General features: G+C 44.1%; 1 protein-coding gene across 3 annotated transcripts in view; it reads right to left on the reverse strand.

Annotated features, from left to right (window-relative positions):
- ATP1B4 (ATPase Na+/K+ transporting family member beta 4) overlaps positions 1-23,384 on the reverse strand; it is a 104,546-nt gene that overhangs the window by 18,211 nt on the left and 62,951 nt on the right. For all 3 annotated transcript variants that reach the window (XM_077477683.1, XM_077477766.1, XM_077477601.1), the window contains one exon: positions 4,963-5,067. In XM_077477683.1, the coding sequence (XP_077333809.1) occupies positions 4,963-5,067 (105 nt within the window). The remainder of the gene's footprint in view (positions 1-4,962; positions 5,068-23,384) is intronic.

The raw sequence follows: 23,384 nt of genomic DNA on the forward strand, positions 1-23,384 counted from the left end.
AAAGACACCGGTCCATTTAGTTCAACCTGTGAACTATTTAATCTTGATATGTAGCTAATGCTGAGAAAAACAAAACAAAAAGAAAAAACAGAAAATGGACTTTTGAGACTGCCACTCTAATCCCAAAAAGGAAAGAAATATTAGGTCTTTAAATTATAGAAAAAAAATATCAAAATGTATTATATCACATAAAAACATAATAAAAGAAGTACATAAACATTACTAAATGGTACACTGTCCCATTTGTGTGAATACAGAGGTTGAACAAGAGAAACCGCATGGATGGCCCATGTGCTGGTATGAACAGGTCCAAGAAGATCCCTTCTGGCTGAAGGCTAAGTATACGGAATGACAATGTCAGCGCCAATGAATCACTACGTGTTTCGTCAATAGCTTCTTCAAGGATCCTATTGGTACTGGCTGGGTACATTATAATTCACATTAGGTTCATGTACTTGATATATGTGGTCGTGATTAATTGTTATACATTGTCATAAACCATTATCTGTACAGTAAATATAGCACATTCTAACATTTTATACATGATTGAGAAATAGCGTCATGCGTAGTATTTAAAAAAAGAGAAAAATATATTTACAGAGAGAAAAAAACAAAGATAAATACCAAAATTGCTAGTGTACATACTGTGCCTAGACAAAACATCCAAGAGACACAGGGAGGTCAGTTCATGGAGCAGTGCATCATCACAAAAGAAAATATCAAAAAGAGGAAAAGGAAACGGGGAAGAAGAGCAGAAAATGAAAATTCTGACATCACCCCGCTTGTGTTCCAAGACATAACCACCTGACGTCCGACGCGGCATTCATGTGTGGTGGGCGTAGGGAGGGGCTTTTACAAATTGGCAACCACTTTAGCCTTTATCAAGGGATAACTGCGTCAGTCCCCATTCAAGACTTGCATGCCATGGGACGCTTGACACAGAGATTAGCATTGTGATTCCTGATATCTCTGTCCACTTTTCAATCTGTGAATAGGGAATGATCTTTACTATACTATACCCTGTTGCTCTAGATATGATCATATAGTGGATTTAAAAAAGGTACCTCGTCTTTTTCTTTTTCCGTACCCATTGTCTGCTTTCCAAAATCCCTCTTCTGGGGAAGTTATCTGGACAGACTGTGCTAGCAGCATTTTTCTAACCACTATTCACATTTATATATTTGCCTTTTGATGATACCCTTAAGCATAATTTAGCAAGTAAGTGACTGCCTTTATGCTTATGCATATCAACACATTATGACTTAAATATGACAAGTGGATATACAGTATATTAATCACATTAGCTTTACTTATTTTATCTTATTTTATTTACTTTATTTGATTTAATTTAATTTATTTAGGCTTAATTTATTGGAATATTATTAATGTAATAAAATGCTGATTGCCGAAGTTAATGCTCCTATTAAGCTATATCCCCTAATTGATTGATAAACAAAGACATTAATTAATCAGTTAATATATCCCTTGTTATTATTTTTATTTGTTTACCTATTTATTTTATAGCTTGGTTAATTATACCAATATGATCTAACTTAATTTGATTTAATACAATCTAATTAAATTTAATGTAATTTAATTTAATCTAATGTAGATCCTATAGTGATACAAAATATCTTATCTATACTGTAATTATCTATGTTTGCTAACTCTATTTGTAGTTTCAGCCTTAGATTTAAATTTCACATTTTATAATTCGATCTAACTTGATTTTTGGCAGGTTGCCAGATCTTGGATTAAGGCCTCTCAATTTGGTTTTTGTTTTTTTCCTGCTCTTCTTCTTCCCAGTTTACTTTTCCTCTTTTTGATATTTTCTTTTGTGATGATGCACTGCTCCATGAACTGACCTCCCTGTGTCTCTCGGATGCTTTGTCTAGTCACCATATGTACACTAGCAATTTTGGTATATATTTAGATAACATCATATATGTATTCCTCTTATTTTTTTCTCTCTTGTGTAAATATACTTTTCTCTTTTTGAAAGTACTATGCATAATGCTATTTCTCAATCATGTATACAATGTTAGAATCATGACCACATATATCAAGTACATGAGCCTAATGTGAATTATAATGTTCCCGGCAGTACCAATTGGATCCCTGAAGAAGCTATTGGTGAAACGTGTAGCGATCCATTGGCGCTGACATTGTCATTCCATATGCTTGACCTTCAGCCAGAAGGGATCTTCTTGGACCTATTCACATAGGCCATCCATGCGGTTTCTCTTGTTCAGCCTCTGTATTCACACATATGGGACAGTGTACCATTTATGTACTTCTTTTATTATGTTTTTATGTGATATAATACTTTTTTATATTTTTTCTATAATGTGAAGACCTAATTTTTCTTTCTTTTTTGGGATTATTGTGGCAGCCTCAAAAGTCCATTTTCTATTTTTTCCACACAATATTGGATGTAGTACCATGCTTTTTAGTATTTGTCTCAAACTTTTTTCATAAATTTAGCCAATGCTACCTTAGTAAACTGGTAGTAAAATGAGTCTGCATGAAAAGTCTGCTCCACAAGCCCAAAACCTATGGTGCTCTGTAATTTTGTAAATTGAATCCTCAAACACGAATTTAGCACTTTGGCCTATGCTATCTCACATCCCGTAACTCACTACTGGAAATGAGAGGCACGAAGAGAAGGGCCAAACCCACAGCTCAAGTTGGTATTTGCATCATGAAGCTCCCTAAGTATCAAAGCTCTTCGCATGTGCTGTAAAAAAGCTGAATTAAAACCTGAACATGTGGCAACATGAACGGTTCCAGTTTAATAAGGTAATGTTGACTACAAATTTACATGAATGCAAATACATTAAAAACCTGGGCAAGTTAATCCAAACATATGATAAAAAAAAATGCATAAGCCAAGGTTAGGTCAGTAAAAACTGTGTGTCAAAAATAATTAGATCCAAACATATAGGCGGCTGAAGATGCATGCAAATCTTAAAATGTCCTATAAAAAAAGGTAAGGTAGGCCAGGCCCCCTCACATATCTTTTTTTTTTTTTTTTTTTTTTTTTGGGTAGAATGGAAAAGGATTAGAATACCAGTTTTTTGCTGTCTGTGCCCCCATTTTAGTTTTGGGTAGAATGGAAAAGGATTAGAACACCATTTTTTTGCAGTCTGTGCCCCCATTAGGGAGATTCACTCTCTATATTTGCCCTGTTTACCGTTATCATACCATGGTTGAAAGTGAAAGTAAAAGAGAAGAAATCTTCTAATGAGGACACTAGTTCTGGTGACCCACAAGAATTTCCTCACTTTGGAGGGATTTCCTCTCACTTCCTGTTCTGGCTATGGGACAGGAAGTCAAAGGAAATCTCCCCAGTTGGCCACATTTTTTTTTTTTTGCCATATGATGGGGGATTTAACCCTCATTTACTCCATCCAAAATAAAAATAAAATGTTTGCCTTTAGTTACACTTTGACTTTCTGCTTTATGTACTTCTCAGGCAGCCTCTGATTATGTATTTATTTATGCATTTGCCTTTTTTAAAGATAGTTAAAACAAACGTATTTGCCTCAATTGGAAATACCTTTAGCTGGAGTCATGACCCTGGTATCTTTGTTTTTAGTGCTGGCGATACTCTATAATGTAAAGTCATCCGATTTGCTATACTGCCGCTGGACCATTTTTTGCATGTGATTGAATCTGGTCCCCAGGCCACCTTCCCGGGCTCTCCTCCTGTTCTACTAGGTAGCCCTGGACTGAAACCAGTTGCTGGGGTGGCAAACCATAGAGATGAATGAAAAAATTCCATTCCCTGTTCATCTCTATGGTCTATGAAACCAGTAGCGACATGGATTTGGTCACTTACAATTTCAGTTTGTTGGGTACAAGCCGTTACTGGCTTGTAGAGCATCTGATCAAACCGGTTTAATCAGATGCTTTTGAGGGCAGAGGAGAGATCTGGAGTCTAATAGACCCCAGATATCTCGGTAAAGAGCACCTGTCACTGCCCCAGTTATCACAAAGGATGTTGTTCATCCCTTGTGATAGAAATAAAGTTGATAAAAAAATGTAAGCGGCATTGTAAAAATAAATTTAAATAAAATAAATAATAATAAATTTTTTTTTTAAAGCAGGCTTGTCCCCCCTATGCTCACGCGCAAATGTGAACTTGTACGTCAATCCCGCACACATATGTAAACGGAGATCACACCACACATGTGTGATGTGGCTGCGAACGTCAGCCTGAGTGCAATAATTTTAGCTGTGTAACTGTAAACTAGTAACCTGTTAAGGCTTTTAAAGTTTGTTAGCCTTCCATGGGCGTACACAATTTTAACACATGACATGTTAGGTATCAACTTACTTTGTGTAACATCATCTTTTATATTCTACCAAACAATAGGGTAATAAATTGTGTGCATTTAATGCATTAAAGTGTTTTTTTTCCCAAACAATTTGCATTTGAAAAACCGCTGTGCAAATATTGTGTGACATAAAAAATTGCAACAACAAACATTTTTTTTTTCCAGGGCTTTTCCTTTCAAAATATATAATATCTGGGGGTTTGAAGTAATTATCTAGTAAAAAAATAAATACAAATGTAGATTTTTAAATACTGTATATGTGAGACATGTCAGAATTGGTCTGGGGTTCAAGTAGTTAAAGTGTCTGCTTTTTTGTGATAAGGACATATATAATTCCAACTACTACCCTGTTTCCCCAAAAATAAGCCCTACCCTAAAAATAAGACCTACAAGGAATTTAACTAGGGCTTATTTGGGGGGTAGGGCTTATATTGCAGCCATCACCGACAATCACGCTAGGTCTTACAGGGTAGAGTTTTAGTTGAGGTGGTTGTAGCCGTATTAGTGCACTTGTCACAGAAACAATTGAGTACTGTCTGTAATACTATTATTTTTATCTGCATTACCCTACAGAGTTTTAGTTGTAATACATGTATAAATGTTTGTTAAATAAAAAAAGTACCTTCGATAAACTTTTCTAGACTTTCTGTATAATCCGACCATGTATTTTTTTCTGAAGGGTTAAAGGAGTAATATAGACCAGATACATGTGGTCTGATTGCTACACCTGTAAAACAAAACAAAAAAAAAAAAACAGATTCCTGTTACTTTTCTTTTTGATTGTCCGCTAAATGAAACATTACCTTCATTACCTGAAAGTGCAATATTCAGTTCCTTGAAAAAGTATTCATACCCCTTGAAATTTTCCACATTTTGTCATGTTGCAACTAAAAATGTAAATGTATTTTATTAGGATTTTATGTGATAGACCAACACAAAGTGACACATAATTGTGAAGTGGAAGGAAAATGATAAATGGTTTTCAGTTTTTTAACAAATAAATATCTGAAAAGTGTGGTGTGCATTTGAATTCAGCTCCTGAGTCAATACTTGATAGAACCACCTTTCACTGCAATTACAGCTGGAAGTCTATTTGGGGATGTCTCTACCAGCTTTGCACATCTAGAGAGTGACATTTTTGCCCATTCTTCTTTGCAAAATAGCTCAAGCTCTGTCAGACTGGATGGAGCACATCTGTGAACAACAATTTTCAAGTCTCGCCACGGATTCTCAATTGGATTTAGGTCTCTTTGATTTAAATCATTCCATTGTAGCCTTAGCTGTATATTTAGGGTCGCTGTCCTGCTGGAAGGTGAACCTCTGCCACAGTCTCAATTCTTTTGCAGACTCTAGTGCCGCGTACACACGACCGGACTTTGCGGCAGAAAAGGTCAGATGGTCTTCCAGACGGACCTTTGACGGAGTTATGACGGCCTTTCCGAACGAAGGGACTTGCCCACACACAAACAGACTAAAGTCTGTTCGAAAAAGTCCGTTCATTTTGAATGTGATTACATACGACGGGACTAGAAAAGGAAGTTCAATAGCCAGTAGGCAATAGCTGCCCTTGCGTCGTATTTGGTCCTGCAGACCAGCATACAGGGGAACATTTTTCCCGATAGCAATTAAGTCCGTGGGACAGATTTGAAACAAGTTCTATTTCTAGGTCCGTCTGAATTTTTTTAAGAAAAAGGATCAGACTATCCCACACACAATCGGACTATCCGACAGAATGATTCTATCTGACCTATTCTGCCGGAAAGTCCGGTCGTGTGTACACGGTATAACAGGTTTTCTTCTAAGATTGCCCTGTGGCTCCATCCATCTTCCCATCAACTCTGACCAGCTTCCCTGTCCCTGTTGAAGAAAAGCATCCCAACAACATGATGCTGCCACCACCATGTTTCATGGTGGGGATGATGTGTTCAGGGTAATGTGCAGTGTCATGCCGTGTACACAGGTAGCAGACTATCCGGCGGACTTAGTCTGGGGGACTTTCCGCCGGACTTTCCGAACAAACTACTTGTCCACACACGGAACTTTTGCAGTGGACTAATATGGCGTACTAAGTCCGCGAGACTATCCGCCGTACTTTTGAAATGAACGGACTCGTCCACACACACGGAGGAAAGTCCGCTCATTTTGAGCACGTCTCCAGGTAGCCGGGGCCAGCGAAAGAGGCATCGCTGGCCCCGTCACCTGGTATGGACTTAAAGGGGAACCCCTATGCCGAAAAATCGGCGTGGGGGTCCCCCCCTAGGTCCGTATCAGACCCTCATCCGAGCATGCTACCCGGCCGGCCAGGAAAGGGGGTGGGGACCAGCGAGCGCCCCTCCTGAGCCGTACCAGGCCGCGTGCCCTCAACATGGGGGGGTGCCTTGTCCTCATCAACATGGGGACAAGGTGCTTTGGGGTGGGGGGGCCGTGTGGCCCCCCTTCCCCAAGGCACCCACCCATGTTGAGGGCACGCGGCCTGGTACGGCTCAGGAGGGGGGCACTCGCTCGTCCCCACCCCCTTTCCTGGCCCGCTGGGTAGCGTGCTTGGATAAGGGTCTGATATGGACTTTGGGGGGGATCCCCACGCCTAAGGGTGTAGGGATTCCCTTTTAAGTCCATACCAGGTGAAAAGTCCGCTCATTTTGAGCGATTCTCCAGGTAGCCGGGGCCAGCGAAGGAGTCGTCGCTGGCCCCCGGCTACCTGGAGACGTGCTCAAAATGAGCGGACTTTTCTCCGGGCGGGAAAAGTACGTTTATTTCAAAAGTACGGCGGACTGGCACGCATACGGTCGTATTGTCCGCCGAAATGTGAGTCCGGCGGACAGATTGGAGTGCAAAAATACTTTCTTAGTCCGCCGGACTTTTGGGTAAAAAAAGTCAGCGGGAGCCCACACACGGGGGGGATTGTCAGGCGGACTTGAGTTTGCCGGACTTTTCCACCAGATTGTTTGATCGTGTGTACGAGGCATCAGTTTTCCGCCACACAGAGTTTTGCTCTTAGGCCACAAAGGCCAGATTTGTGGAATGCCCAACTAATCTGTGGACAGATTCTCCCACCTGAGCTGTGGATCTCTGCAGCTCCTCCAGAGTTACCATGGGCCTCATGGCTTCTTCTCTCATTAATGCTCTCCTTGCCCGGCCTGTCAGTTTAGGTAGGACGGCCATGTACCATACTCTTTCCATTTTCGGATGATGGATTGAACAGTGCTCTGAGAGATGTTCAAAGCTTGGGATATTTTTTTATAACCTAACCCCCACTTTAAACTTTTCCACAACTTTATCCCTGACCTGTCAGTGTGTTGGCCTTCATGATGCAGTTTGTTCACTAAGGTTCTTTAATAAACCTCTGAGGGCTTCATGGAACAGCTGTATTTATGCTGAAATTAAATTACACACAGGTGGACTCTATTTACTAATTAGGTGACTTCTGAAGGCAATTGATTCCACTAGATTTTAGTTAGGGGTATCAGAGTAAACCGGGCTGAATACAAATGCACGCCACACTTTTAAGATATTTATTTGTAAAAAATGTTGAAAACCATTTATAATTTTCCTTCCACTTAACAAATATGTGCCACTTTGTGTTAATCTATCACATAAAATCCCAATAAAATACATTTATGTTTTTGGTTGTAACATGACAAAATGTGGAAAATTTCAAGAGGTATGAATACTTTTTCAAGGCACCGTATCTGTTACATTGACTGTTCCTAGGCTCAGTAAAATATAGTTTTACTGACAAAGCATATCATCAGAACACATAACTATAGTACATAGGAACCTTCTATTACATTTTCATTGTTAAAAAATATTTTTTTATATATATGTTCAGAATGGGTCTTCTCCCCCAAATAGACTTTAGCATCTGCATCCTAATACAAAGTTTAATTTAGTATTCACATTTTGCATTAATCCACTCAGTTACAGAATGTGCAGTGCATCTTTGAACTATGACCGCGGCATTACATGCAGTTCCAGGACAGGTTTGTTCAGCGCCCTGGGCAAGGATGCAGAACAGCGCCCTCTCCCCCACTCCTAGTGCATGCTGTAGAATGGGTGTACCAGCAGTCCATGGTTGGCATGGAGTGTGCACTGGACAATCGTGCCCATTTTCTTGATTTTTTACAGCAGTAGCTGTCAAAGCAGACATAAAGCATACAGCCTGGCCCAGTTTATGAACCAATGTTCTAGAGCTTGGGTGCAGAAAGGTCTCCCCCTCTACTGCTGCCCACCCCTGATTACGTGAAAATTATACTGTAGCATTACATTACACATTTTCGTCCAAAAATTTTTTTTTTAAATGAAGCGCCTTCTGCAGAGATTGTATGCTACTGCACCGGCCATCATTTCTTAATAGTTACTATTTAAAGAGAAAAGGACTGACAATTTGAAGAGAATTAATATTATTTATCTTGTACGGTAAGTGTAGTCACACATTTAACCCAATTATGTATTTACTAAAGATAAAAATATAAGTCCAACTCCAATTTGGCTCCCTCCCACCTTAAAGCACCCCCTGCTGCCATTCTTTTTTTTGTATCTATAACTTTTTTCTGTCTTCTTCAGTTGGGTTGTGTAATGTAATGGACCCTCTTTACTTGGTGGTAGGTTTACCAAGATGCTGGTGGCTGGACCTGAAGCCTATTGAAGAATTGGCTCAGGTGAGGACAGTGCTGGATCCCTGGACAAGCAAGTATCCTTAATTAAAAAGCAGCAGCTACAGTATTTGTAGCTGATGACTTTTAATTTTTTTTTTGGGGGGGGGGGGGGGGAGACTGAAGCTCCTCTTTAAGCGCATTGTGTTTGCCTATTGTTGTGACTTAGATAAGGATCAGATCACTTTTCATGGCAAATTACTTAAGAAAAATAGTTAAGTCCAGGCCATTTACATACTTTTTCTTGCCACTGTACACATATACCTTTCAACTACATATATATAACTGTTTACCTAAACTTACAGTATGCTTTATCTGTACATTGGTTTCAAATATGTATTTAAGTATCGGCTGAAACACATTTGTCACATTTCAAGGAACTTTCCTGAACCAAGAAACAAAATGGTGTTGTAAGACTCCAGTAGCGTCGCTATGGGGGTGCAGACTGTACCCAGGTGACACCCGCCAGAGGGGTGACACCACACCATTCATAGTTGCCAACTTTTCAGATTTTACTGGGACACTGCTGGCAAAGCAGCGAGAGAGAAGTAGACAGGTGGGAGGTCTACAGGACCCTATAGGAGAGCGGATGCATCATGCATGTTTGCTGGCAGTGGTCTGGGCCCGCTGTCATGCAGGCTCCAATGAGGAATGGCGAAGTACACCTGGCTGTCAGGGGGGGCCAGGCGAGGGGGTTTCAAAACAGCAACTCATCTAAATCTCAAATTACTGATGCTTTACAGTAACCGGAAGTGACGTGGTTGGAGATCTCAATGAATTGGCTATTTTGACAGAACATCGGTAGAGGATTCGTGGAGGAGAAAGAAGAAGAGTTGGAGGTCAGGATGGAGGAGCCCACCCACCCGTTCTGTGCTGCACTTACTGCCAGAGATCTTCTGCATGCCTGGAGCACAGCTACACCTCCTGGCACCAGATATACACTGACACTCTAAAGAGGTGCCACTGCAGGACAGGTGAGATCTGGGAGGACTAGTGCCCCCCTCTTGTCCTGCTTCCTTTCCTCCTGTGACACTGCCACCTCCTGTAATGCTGCCCATTGTCAGGAACCATGAATCAGACTGAGATAGAAGTACAGTAAAAATCACACTATTTAATAAAAGGGTAAAATGGTATAAATAGAGCAAACATAGTCAAAAGATAGCCAGAGTTCGGTAACCAGGACGGGTAGTCAGAACAAGCCAGAGAAACAGTGGTCCAGAGATCAGGGTAGTCGGGTGCAGCAAACAGGATCAGGAACCAGAAGGGAAGTCAGCCAGGCAAAAGTCTATCACAGGAAGACACAACAGAGAGAGTCCAGATATGTTGACAAAGGAAAAGGCACAGATGATCTGATCCAGGGAGTAGCAGCTCTAACTGACGAGCAGGAAATGAAGACCAAGTGAGTCTCTGTGGAATGAAGAGTCTTTGGTAATTAACCGATAGCTGAGAACAGAGCTCTGAGAAGGAAGGGCTGAGCCCAGCCCTAACCCCCACCTCCTGTGATGCAGGAGACAAAATGATTGACCGCACCCCAAGGATAAGGAAAATTGCTTTATTGGTATAAAAACATCCAACATGAAACACCATCGAGGTTACAGCATCATGACAGCACAGCACTTGAGGTATGTATATATATATATATATATATATATATATATATATATATATATATATATATATATATATATATATATATATATATATATATGTTTCTGCAGCGGATGTAGTATGAATAATAAACAGACCAAACACATCCACCTAAAATAGAAAATGGCCTCAAGGGACATGTAGAAAGCAGATAAAGCGACAAAGTTGCATGAAAAGATACGTAATATATTTTACCAAAAAACGGGAAAAAAGAAGAGGGAATGATATCTATTACAGAGGTATAAATAACATACAATAATCTCTGTATAGACAAAAGCACCGATGATGAAAAAATTGCACATGTGTATATTATTCACAAAAAACAAAAATACATCTCATCGAATAGGAATATAAATGTAAATATGAATATTTGTGAAAAAAATATATATACAGACATGACTAGAGTAATCAAAATGCAAGAGAGAGTTCATCCAAAATAATGTAAACTAATCATCCCATTCATAATTTAATCCATTAGGTATTCTACTTTGTAATTTAAATACCCAGAATACTGCTCTTTTACATAAGAGGTGGAAAATATCCCCTCCCCTTAATGGTATTGTTACTTTCTCTATAATCTGCCATTATGTAGACTATTAATGTGTCTTGCAACATTTGTAGATTTATTCAACCTAATATCTCCCAGATGTTCTCTAAATCTATCCTGCACCTCCTGTGATTCTGCCCCCTCTTGTCCTGCTGCCCCCTCCTGTGACACTGCCCACCTCCTGTCCAGCTGCCCACTTCTGTCCCGCTACCCCCTCCTGTCCCGCTACCCCCTCCTGTGATGCTTCCTCCGTCTTGTCTTGGTGCCCCCTCCTGTGACACTGCCCCCCTCTTGTGATACTGCCCCCCTTTTGTCCTGCTGACCCCCTTGTGATGCTGCCCCCCTCCTGTCCTGCTGCCCCCACCTGTGATGCTGCCCCCTGGAGACACTGTCCCTCTCCTGAGACACTGCCCCTCCTGTCCCGATGTCCCCATCCTGTCCTGCTGCCTCTGTCCTGTGATGCTGCCCCCCCTTGTCCCGTTGTTCTCCTCCTGTGATGCTGTCCCCTCCTGTGATACTGCCCCTCTCCTGTCTTGCTGCCCCCCTCCTGTCTTGCTGCCCCTCTCCTTGTCCGCTGCCTCCCTCCTGAGATGCTGCCCCTCTTCTGAGACACTGTCCCTTTCCTGAGACGCTGCCCCTCCTGTCCCGATGTCCCCATCCTGTCCTGCTGCCTCCGTCCTGTGATGCTGCCCCCCTTGTCCCGTTGTTCCCCTCCTGTGATGCTGCCCACCTCCTTTTACACTAACCCCCTTCTGTCCCACTGCCCCCTCCTGTGACACTGCCTCCCTTCTATCATGCTGCCTCCCTCTTGTCCCACTGCCCCCGTTCCTGTCCAGATACCCCTCTCCTGTCACACTGCCCTCCTCCTGGTTGATTGTAAATATGTTGCAAAGTAGAATAAATGAATTGCAGAGGGAGTTCATGAGCTAACTTTTCTAGGTCCAGTGCTGTCCTACTAACTTTGATACAGTGGAATTCAAAATGCCACGTACCACTGCCAGTGAGCCTGAGGCCAGAAATTCTTTCCTGGTACACAAATAGTAACATCCTGTATTGGAGCAAAACAAGGCTTACATTGCAGTGGCTGTTATCCAAACAGGAAAAATTAACCTACAAAACACTATCATTCTATAAGTAATTAGAATGCTGAAATCAAATAACAAGGGCTGAACAATACTTATTCTATATGAAGACAGTAGTTCATAGTTTTAAAATGTATAATAAAGATATGAGCCTTCAAAAATTGTCTTACTTCTAATGGTTTCTTCCTGTACGTCTATGTTCTTTAAAGCCCCATACACACTATCAGATTTTCTACAGTTTTTTGTCTTCAGATTTACCAAAACCATATAGTGCAAGGGCCTGCCTGATTGCATACACATTGAAACGTTTTGAAATAACGTTTTGAAATTGAAACAAATTGAAAGGTTTGACCTCATATTACATGGTTTTGGTAAATCTGAAGGAAAAAATCAGCAGAAAATCTGATAGTATGTATGGGGCTTTAGTCTGCTTAATTTATTCTTATTCCTTTTATATATTTTCTCTGTATTAATTTAAGTTGCCTTGTCACTGTTTTCAAAACATTCCTCTACTCTAAGTACTGTCTTACGCCTAGTACACACAGGCTGAATGTTGGGTGTCATCGGCCAGGTGAATAGAAACCGGTTGACATTACAGCCTGTCTGACAAAAGCCCGGTTCTGTTGAAGGGGAATTACTGAAAAAGGTCTGGCAATCGGCTCCCAATCAGCGCTCTCAGCTAATGGCTGAGAGCGCTGACCGGAGTGTTTTCCTGCCCAATCACAGGTTGCTTTGTATTAAGTGAAGCCATTCCCAAAATACTAACTAAGTAGGTTTGTGTGAACGGGCAGCAAAGGGTGGGGGGCAGGGCATGCTGCTGTATGAGAAGGCAGTATCTTTTCTTTTAGAGAGAGCACTATAGCATAGCTGTACTAATTTCGTCATAAAAATGTCAGATGTAAATTACAGAGATAAGTCCAAGAGGTGGCAAGCACCTTGTTGAGCTTAACCCATATTAAACCAGCAGATTTTAAAAAGTGTCTGAATTCCTGGAATTCAGCTTTAAAGCTGAAGTTTAGCTAAAAAGTATTTTTAGGCCTAACGCTTTATTAACCTAACTCACCAGTAATAAAGGATGTTACACATCTTGCAGGCTGAAAGATCCTGGAGAAATCTTCACCACAGGGATGTCCTGTCCTCTTCTTGCCCCTGAAGTTCCAGTGCAGGGCTAGAACCTTGCTGAAGGCTCAAAGAGCAAACCAAGGTAAGGGCAATGCAGGTAGTTGTGATGAGGTGAAAAGGTTAAAACATGTAGTATGACAAAAGAGGACAGAAGTTCACTTGAATGTAGGGATGTGCAATGACTGACCTGGTGGAATCTATGTGGAATTCCTGCATTGGAAGGAAACCTTAAAGAGGAAGTAAACCCTGATGAGTTTACTTCCTCTTTCATTCCCTGCAAAGGCAAAGCATAATGGACTACTATGCATCACATAGTAGTCCATTATGTGTCACTTACCTGACACAGGAGACAGCGAAGTCACCACTGTCCCCTGTAGTCCGCCGTATCCATCTTCTCGGTGGGTCTCGCAGCTCCGCCGCTGTCATTCGGCGAAGCCGCGATGACGTCACTCCCGCGCATGCGCACGGGAGCCGAGACGCACGGCATTGCGCGGCATTGGGCAAATATCTCCTAAACCGTATAGGTTTGGGAGATATTTCTTGGACCTACAGGTAAGCCTTAATCTAGGCTTACCTGTAGGTCAAAGTGGTTTGTAAGGGTTTACAACCACTTTAAGTGCCATCAGAACAAGAAAAAAAGGTGTAAGTCCCATTGGAAACAGAGAAAAGGCAGGTTTAAGTGGAAACCTAGAGACCATTCCTGGTCCAGAACAATGGCAATGACTGTTTGATGGAGAAGGTGTGTCATAGTAGATTGGTGGTCTGTTAGATGTTGCTGAGGCGTTGGTGGGTATAACAATATGAAGCGAAGTGGAGAGAGCTTCAGAACTGTAGCATAAAGTCCCAGGATACCACATCTTTTACTCATATCCCTGAAGTGCATTCAGCCCATGTGGATGCAAAGTTCAAGAGATAACTCTTCCACCATGAGAAGTGGAGGCTCCCCCCATTGCGAAAAGGACACTGGGTCCCTGACTCGGCATTGCATTTTGAGAACTGGATGAGAAAAAAGAACTCATCCTAGCCTCAGAGGTAACAGGCTTCCCAGGTTAATGCATAGGCCTCTTTGCTGGTGTCAGAGGGTGCTCAGCCCTCCCGTGACATTCTTGAGAAAGTTGACTATTGAAGGCTGTAAAAAGGTGTTCTCCCTCTTTAGAGCACATGCAGACAGTGTTGACAAGGGGATTCCCTCTTATCGAGCAATTGTCTTCTCCCTGCGTGAAAGGGGTCGGGAGCGAGCGCGGAAAAGCCGTCCACACTGGGAGAAGACGGTGATTATCGCTATTGGCTAGAGCATCCGCTTGCAATAATCGCAGGAGAATGTCACAGGCTGGTTGTACCCAAGTTGATTGATCGATCAACTTGGTACATTCAGCCTGTTCTTTAATGGTTTAAATTGTGTATGGTTGGCCTAAGCATTTCCTCTTTCACCGTTGTTTCAAAGAGCAACAGTTAGCCAAAAGGCCCTTCATATGTACGTGGACAGAAGACTCATTGTGGACATGTGGGTTACAATATCCTAAAGCCTATTTGCACAGAAGTGTAGGACAACAGGTAAGAGCTCCAACTAGTTGTATTTTTGGTCTATACTCCCCAAAGTGTGGGAATTGAACAGCAATAGCAGGTCACAGGGTAGGGCCTGCCAGAGAATTGAAAGTGTAAGTAAACCCTTCTATAATTTTCAGTCAAGGAAGCTGCCATCTTGGCCTCTAATGATTCTTCAACTGCCATAATGCTGCACATGTGATCATTTATGAAACCAGCCATTGGATGGTTTGAAAGTTTGGTTGAGAGCACAACCAATGTGAAAGTTAGCATTTCCGGCATGCTGGGAATGTAAGTGTTTTTTGAAACTGGGTTTACTCCTGCTTTAAGGACTTGGTACTGGTCAGTGTATTTATGAAAAAGTGTATAAAACCGTGTATAGACAGGAATAGCTGGGTCCCTGATATGAATGACCCGCCTTTTATTATTTACTCATCAAAACCCCGGGGAGGAGACAGCAATTTTAACAGGTTTAAACCAACCATTAAACCCCACCTGCCTCAGCATTCTTCTTGCTGGTGATAACCCTAGGGAAGTACTGGGAGCTGGAGATGAACACTTGCTTTTAAAGCAGCCCTCTCCTTGCAAGCTGTGATGTCCAGCATCTGTGCACCAAGGAAAGGCGCCCTGTCTGAAATCACAGCTAGTGTAACAGGGCATTGTTGAGCTTTAGAAATTCCCACAGCTCTCACTGGTTTCTCTGCTGACCCCATGTTACTGTAGGGAAACCAAGGTGCCACATGAGGTCTTCAGGGGTGCCGCGGCATCCTGGTAGAGAAAGGCATGTGGACCAGACTTAGCTCCCGCTTCTCTACCAAACTGTGCACAGCAGGAGCTCAGTCAGTAGAGTGAAAGCAATGGAAGGGGCGGTGTCTTCCCAAGTGTGTGCTGTGTTCCCCACCTCCTCCTACATTGCAGTACCTGGCAGTGCCAGCACAAGTACAGTATTGCAATTTTTAAAAAAGTTGTGTGTGTTTATATGCCTGTGTATGTATGTATGTATGTGTGTATGTATGCATGTGTGTATGTATGCATTAGGGTTGCCACCTTTTCTTTAAGTCAAACCCGAACACTTTAGCGCCATGCAGCAATTTGTTTTAATATTATAAGCTATACATATATTTTTCTATTAATTAACATTTCTAATCATATGAAGTTAATCACAAGAGTTCCCCTTTACATCAGAGTCCGCAGAGTTCCTCTTTTACATCTGAACTCACAGAGTTCCCTTTCACTGTAAGGGGGGTCTCTGCAGACTCTCATGTAAGGGAGAACTCTGGGGACTCTGTAATAAGGGATGCTCTGGGAACCCTGATTTAAAGGGGTTGTAAAGGTTAATTTTTTATTTTCTACATAGGTTCCTCTAAGCTAGTGCATTGTTGGTTCACTTACCTTTTCCTTCGATTTCCCTTCTAAATGTTTTTTTTCTTTGTCTGAATATCTCACTTCCTGTTTCTCCTCAGTAAACTTCTCACCATCATCCGAGCTGGTGGTTAGTCAGCCAGAACAGCTTACTGAACAGCTTACTGAGAAGGAACAGGAAGTGAGAAATTCAGACAAAGAAAACAAAGAAAAAAAAACATTTATAAGGGAAATCGAAGGAAAAGATAAGTGAACCAACAATGCGCTATCTTAAAGGAACCTATTTAGAAAATAAAAAACGAACCTTTACAACCCCTTTAAGGTGGAACATTGAGAACTCTGATGTATGGAGAAGATTCTGATGTAAGGGGGAACACTGTGGCCTCTGGTGTAAAGGGGAACTCTGGTGTAAAGGGTGCTCTGAGAACCCTGACTTGCCTTAGTGTATTCACTCACTCACTCCTTGGCAGTCAGCACCTTCAAATTTCCAGCCCCAACTTTCCATTTCTGAGGCACAGCGCCGGGGATTGGAGTGTGGGCAAACACAGAGGGGAAGAGGTGTGTTTGGGGGGGGGGGGGGGGGGGGGGGGTGGAAGCTGCAGGGAAGCCATAGTCAATCTAAATAATGTGTCCGGGTTTCAGGCAGTCTGAAACCCGGACGCATGATTCCAAACCCGAACTGTCCGGGTGAATCCTGGACAGGTGGCAACCCTAGTATGCATGTGTATGTATTTATGGTGAATGTATGTATGAGTTTTTAAAATGTATTTTGTACATTATTTTAATCCTGTGAGATCAGAATGGCTTTTTTTAGGGCTTGTTCATAATAGCAGCAAGAACTGACACTCCTCTGAAAAGTAAACCAATCTCAGATCACTTTTCAGAGGTATTTCACAGGGTGATATGTTGCCTCTTCAACAACTGTTTTAACACCCTAAATGCAGAATCACTGTGCCGCAACTGCATGCAATGGATGCTATTGTGGGGTAGTTGCACCGTGGCCCATTCACCTGAGGTTATGCTTCCAGCTTCAGCCAAAGTATGTGTACGACTTTGGCTGCTGCCCCTGCAGCTAAACGGGAAGCAGTTGGGTGTGATAAAAATGCATCTCAATTTTTCAACTGCGTGCCTTTTATCACCCCTCCAAACCCTTGGTGTGTGTTGCATGTAGGGCAGCCCAATCATTTCAATGGGCTGCCCTAGCCTTTGAAATACAGGGGCCGATGTCCCCGACCCTTTTTTAAAAATGTGCCACACCAAAAATAAACCACATTTGCCAATGCATGGAGGTATCATTAGGAATGAATTACACCCTTTTAAAATTCAATGAAATCTCGGAGGAATTAATGATACCCTGCATGTCTGCTAAATAGCAGCGCGTTTGTCTGTGTGTCAGGAATGTGCACGATGTTGTGAACCAAGTTTTAGACTGGGGTGTCTTGAGACTTAAAATATTTTTCAAGGGAAAAAGGTTAAGAAACTGTAGGGAATCACAGAGACATTTTATCAATCTGACTTAACCAGCAAGACTGAAGAAAGAATGTGAGTGCAGGGTGCCATGACCTCGTCTCCTGAGCACAGTGTCCTGCCCTTACTGGTGCAGAAAGTGGAGCTGATAACATCAAGTAAGCCATACTATCCGCATCATATTAGGTATTAGAAACTTTTATATGTAAAAAAATCAAAACAGTGCTGGGGAGGGGCTCCAGCAATAAACCCCAATCTAGAACATTGACAATTAGCTTTGCTTAACCACCTACCATCTGGATGGCTGCTTCCTGAGGGTGGGAGGTGGGCATATATAAACGTCCTCTTGCACTTGGTGCTTAAGCACTCCCTCTAACATCAGAGTCCTGGAGCAGTACAGTGTCACTATGGTGACACTGGGACTGGGTGTGGCTAGCAATCATGAAAACTGGCTGACTGCTCTGATGACACTATCCCAGTGCAGCCAGTGTCCCCGCTCACTGGCTGCAACAGTCCCAGTGTCACAGACCAGTGCAGCCAGTCACAATGTCCATAATCCCTGCCACACCAGTACAGTGTAATCAGAAACAGTGTTCCTGGTCGCAGCCACACCAGACTAGTGTAGCGAGACACAGAGTTCCTGATTGTGGCCATACCAGACCAGTGTAGCCGGAAACAGTGTTCCACCCCAGACCAGTGCCACCACCCCAGATCAGTGCAGCCAGCAACAGTGTCCCTGAACACTGTCCCTATGTCCAAAAAACAGTGCTGCCAACAACAGTTTTCCTGATCACCACTGCACAATCCACCAGTCCCAGTGTCACCAAACCAGTGTAAGCCAGTAACTATATTCCTGATGATCCGTCCTCAAAAATGTCCTCTCAGTCAGCACTTCAGACCAGTGTAAGCCATCAAAGGTGTTCCTGATTACTGCCACACCAGTGATAATGTCACTAGAGCCACTGCAGCCATCAACAGTGTTCTTGATCACTGCCACACAAGTGCAGTTTTGCTTCTGCTTTGATGGTTGTACTAACCGTGGCCTGCTTAATTAACATGTTTATGCCTGCTGCCTGGACCAAACATTTGCCTTTTTATTGACCATGTCTCTGTCTGCAGCCTGAACTGACCTATCTATACATCCTGCTGACTATGTTTCTGAGGCCGCGTACACACGAGAGGATTGTCCGTCCAACTTAGTCCGCTGAAACGTGTTTCAGCGGACAGTCCGCTCGTGCGTGGGCTTCAGCGGACAGTCTGGCGGACTAAGTCTTTCGGAATTTCCGTAATACAGTCCGTCCAACTTTGGTTTCAGCGGACAGTCCGCTCGTGAGTAGGCTAGTTGGACGGACTAAGTATGGCACATGCTCAGAAAGGATTTACACGGCCGAAGGTTGCATTGCAGTGTATTGGACGTCGTATTTCTAGTCCCGTCGTACATGCTGTACACGTCATCGGGCAAGCTTTCAGCGGACTGTCTGTTCATCGTGTGTGGTCAAGTCCGTTCATTCAAAAGTATTACGGACTATCTGTCGGATTGTCTGACGGACTTAGTTGGCCAGACAATCCTCTCGTGTGTACGCGGCCTGAGAGTTATCAGCCCCAGCCATCCCCTCTGGACAGATGCACTCCTGAAACTACAGGAACTCTTTTGTTCAACCTTTGTTTAGCCTCCTGTATTTCCTTGCCAGTGAACATGGCATCCATGTACCAATAGGCTTGGCTTACCTGGCTTATAGAAATGAGAAATGCTATAGGTGATGCTACACTAAGCAAAATTCTGACCATTTCACAAAAGTGAGCATTGATTTTGATAAAGTGTTGGTTGATTTACAGCGCCTTGCAAAAGTATTCACCCCCCTTGGCTTTTTACCTATTTTGTTACATTACAGCCTTTAGTTCAATGTTTTTTTAATCTTAATTATGTGTGATGGATCAGAACACAATAGTCTAAGTTGGTGAAGTAAAATTAGAAAAATATATACATAAAACGATTTTTCAGAAGTAAAACTGATAATTGGCACGTGCGTGCAGGGCTGGTGCGAGGATTTTTGACACCCTAGGCGAAACCTCATTTTGCCGCCCCCCCCATTGGCTCCACCCGTGACTCCACCTCCTTTTCCCTGTCCATGTATACGGACCAGCTAGGGTACTATAGGGACAGGTTATGGTACTATACGGACCAGCTAGGGTACTATACAGAAAGGCTAGGGTACTATACAGACTGGCTAGTGTACTATACAGAAAGGCTAGGGTACTATACGGACCGGCTAGTGTACTATACAGAAAGGCTAGGGTACTATAAAGAAAGGCTAGGGTACTATACAGACCGGCTAGTGTACTATACAGAAAGGGTAGGGTATTATACGGACCAGCTAGTGCACTATACAGAAAGGCTAGGGTACTATACGGACCGGATAGTGTACTATACAGAAAGGCTAGGGTACTATAAAGAAAGGCTAGGGTACTATGCAGACCGGCTAGTGTACTATACAGAAAGGGTAGGGTACTATAAAGAAAGGGTAGGGTATTATATGGACCAGCTAGTGCACTATACAGAAAGGCTAGTGTACTATATGGACCGGCTAGTGTACTATACAGAAAGGCTAGGGTACTATACAGAAAGGCTAGGGTACTATACGGACCGGCTAGTGTACTATACAGAAAGGCTAGGGTACTATACAGACTGGCTAGTGTACTATACAGAAAAGCTAGGGTAGTATACGGACATGCTAGGGTACTATATGGACTGGCTAGGGTACTATATACGCACAGGCTAACTATGCAACTGCCTATCTGTACGAGCAGACAGATACACTAGTGACAATACTTTATGGGCTCCTAGTAAAAATAATAATAAATGCACATTTTTTTTAACTGCAAAAATATCTGCATGTATTATTTTTTTACAAAGCTGAACTTGAACCTCCACACCTCAAATAACCCCCCCCCCCCAATCTGTTCTCCTCTGTACCCCCATTAGTTCCCCTCTGTACCCCCCAAATCGATTCCCCTCTGTACTCCCTCCCCCACAGACATATTAGTTCTCCTCTGTACCCCCCTAAATCTGTTTCCCTCTGTACCCCCTCCCCTACACACACACACACACACATTAGTTGCCCTCTGTACCCCCCTCCCCCCAAATCTGTTCCTCCCTGTACCCCCTCCCCCCCCACACACACATTAGTTCTCCTCTGTACCCCTTAAATCTGTTCCCCTCTGCCCCCCCCACACACTAGTTCTCCTCTGTAACCCCCCCCCCCCCACACACACACATTAGTTCCCCTCTGTACTCCCCCCCCCCCACATACACACACATTAGTTCTCCTCTGTACCCCCCCCCCCCCCCACACACACACACACACACATTAGTTCCCCTCTGTACTCCCCCCCCCACACACACACACACACACAATTAGTTCCCCTCTGTACCCCCCCACACACACATTAGTTCCCCTCTTGCCCCCCCCCCACACACACACATTAGTTCCCCTCTGTACCCCACCCCCCACACACACACATTAGTTCCCCTCTGTACCCCCCCACACACACATTAGTTCCCCTCTGTACCCCCCCACACACACACATATTAGTTCCCCTCTGTACCCCCCCACACACACATTAGTTCCCCTCTGTACCCCCCCCCACACACACACATTAGTTCTCCTCTGTACCCCTTAAATCTGTTCCCCTCTGCCCCCCCCCCACACACTAGTTCTCCTCTGTACCCCCCCCCCCCCCCACACACACACATTAGTTCCCCTCTGTACTCCCCCCCACATACACACACATTAGTTCTCCTCTGTACCCCCCCCCCCACACACACACTTAGTTCCCCTCTGTACTCCCCCCCCACCCCCCACACACACACATTAGTTCCCCTCTGTACCCCCCACACACACATTAGTTCCCCTCTGTACCCCCCCCACACACACACATATTAGTTCCCCTCTGTACCCCCCCACACACACATTAGTTCCCCTCTGTACCCCCCCCCCCACACACACACATTAGTTCCCCTCTGTACCCCCCCCCACCACACACACATTAGTTCCCCTCTGTACCCCCCCCCCCCCACACACACACACACACACACACACACACACACACATTAGTTCCCCTCTGTACCACCCCCCACACACATTAGTTCTCCTCTGTACCCCCCCCCAATCTGTTCCCCTCTGTAACCCCCCATATACACATTAGTTCTCTTCCGTACCCCCCCCCCCCACACACTCATCAGTTATCCTCTGTTGACCTCAAGTCTGTTCCCCTCTGAACCCCCCCCCCCCACACACATTAGTTCCCTGTACCCCTCTGTACCCCCCACCACACACACATTAGTTCCCCTCTGTACCCCCCCACACACCCACACACATTAGTTCCCCTCTGTACCCCCCCACACACACACACACACACATTAGTTCCCCTCTGTACCCCCCCCCCACACACACACACACATTAGTTCCCCTCTGTACCCCCCCCCCACACACACACACACATTAGTTCCCCTCTGTACCCCCCCCACACACACACATTAGTTCCCCTCTGTACCACCCCCACACACATTAGTTCTCCTCTGTACCCCCCCCCCCAATCTGTTCCCCTCTGTAACCCCCATATACACATTAGTTCTCTTCCGTACCCCCCCCCCCCACACACACTCATCAGTTATCCTCTGTTGCCCTCAAGTCTGTTCCCCTCTGTACCCCCCCCCCCACACACACACACACATTAGTTCTCCTCGGTATCCCCCAAATCTGTTCCTCCTCCCTCTGCACACAATATAATGCAACAGCCATGGCAGCCTCATCTCGAGGAGAGCGGCGCTGCTGCCTGTCCTCCCACCACACAGTGACATCCCTGACAGTCCAGGAAGGGGGAGCGGAAATCACGGCAAACCCAGACCTAACATGCAGGGCTTCCATCTCATCTGTCCCAGGCCGCCCTGCACACAGTAAGGGGTTCATGCGGATCTTGCCTCCACCCATGTTACTCTCCTGTCCCTGTGTGTGTTGAAACTTGCACAGCGCAGACTTACTTGGTTCTGCCTGCTTCACGATCATCGCTTGCTCCTCCAGCCCTCCACTGATAGAAGAGATCATGACATCACCCAGCCCCATCTCCTGTTCACTGCAAAGCCGCCGTTTCTCTCTTAGCTGTCCTGTCCGGCGGCGCTGCCTGTGTCTCCGGCAAGATCCTGTGTAATGTCATCTGGGGTAAGCGAACCGGCTACCGCCCCCCCCCCCCCCCCCACACGTAGCGCTACTATGCCACTGCTGTCATCCATCCCTGCCACCATGGCCGGCCGGCCAGCTTGTCACTTCCTTCTCCCGCCGGCTTGTTCGTTTTGCTGGATGCTTCCCCAACTTCTTCCTCCCAGGGGCTGTAGCTGCGCCCTAGGTTGCAGTGCGCCCTAGGCGGCTGCCTAGTCCGCCTAGTGGTAGCACCGGCCCTGCGTGCGTGTGTATTCACCTCTTGCTTTGTTTTTTTGTATGAAGCCCATAAAAAAGCTCTGGTGCAACCAATTTACCTTCTTGAGAAGTCACATAATTAGTGAAATTATGTCCACCTATGTGCAATCAAGTGTCACCTGATCTGTCATTACATATACACACCT

This window comes from Lithobates pipiens, unplaced genomic scaffold (assembly GCF_037356315.1).
Source record: "Lithobates pipiens isolate NorthernLeopardFrog02 unplaced genomic scaffold, aLitPip1_a1.2 Scaffold_1, whole genome shotgun sequence".
NCBI classification, from domain to species: Eukaryota; Metazoa; Chordata; class Amphibia; order Anura; family Ranidae; genus Lithobates; species Lithobates pipiens.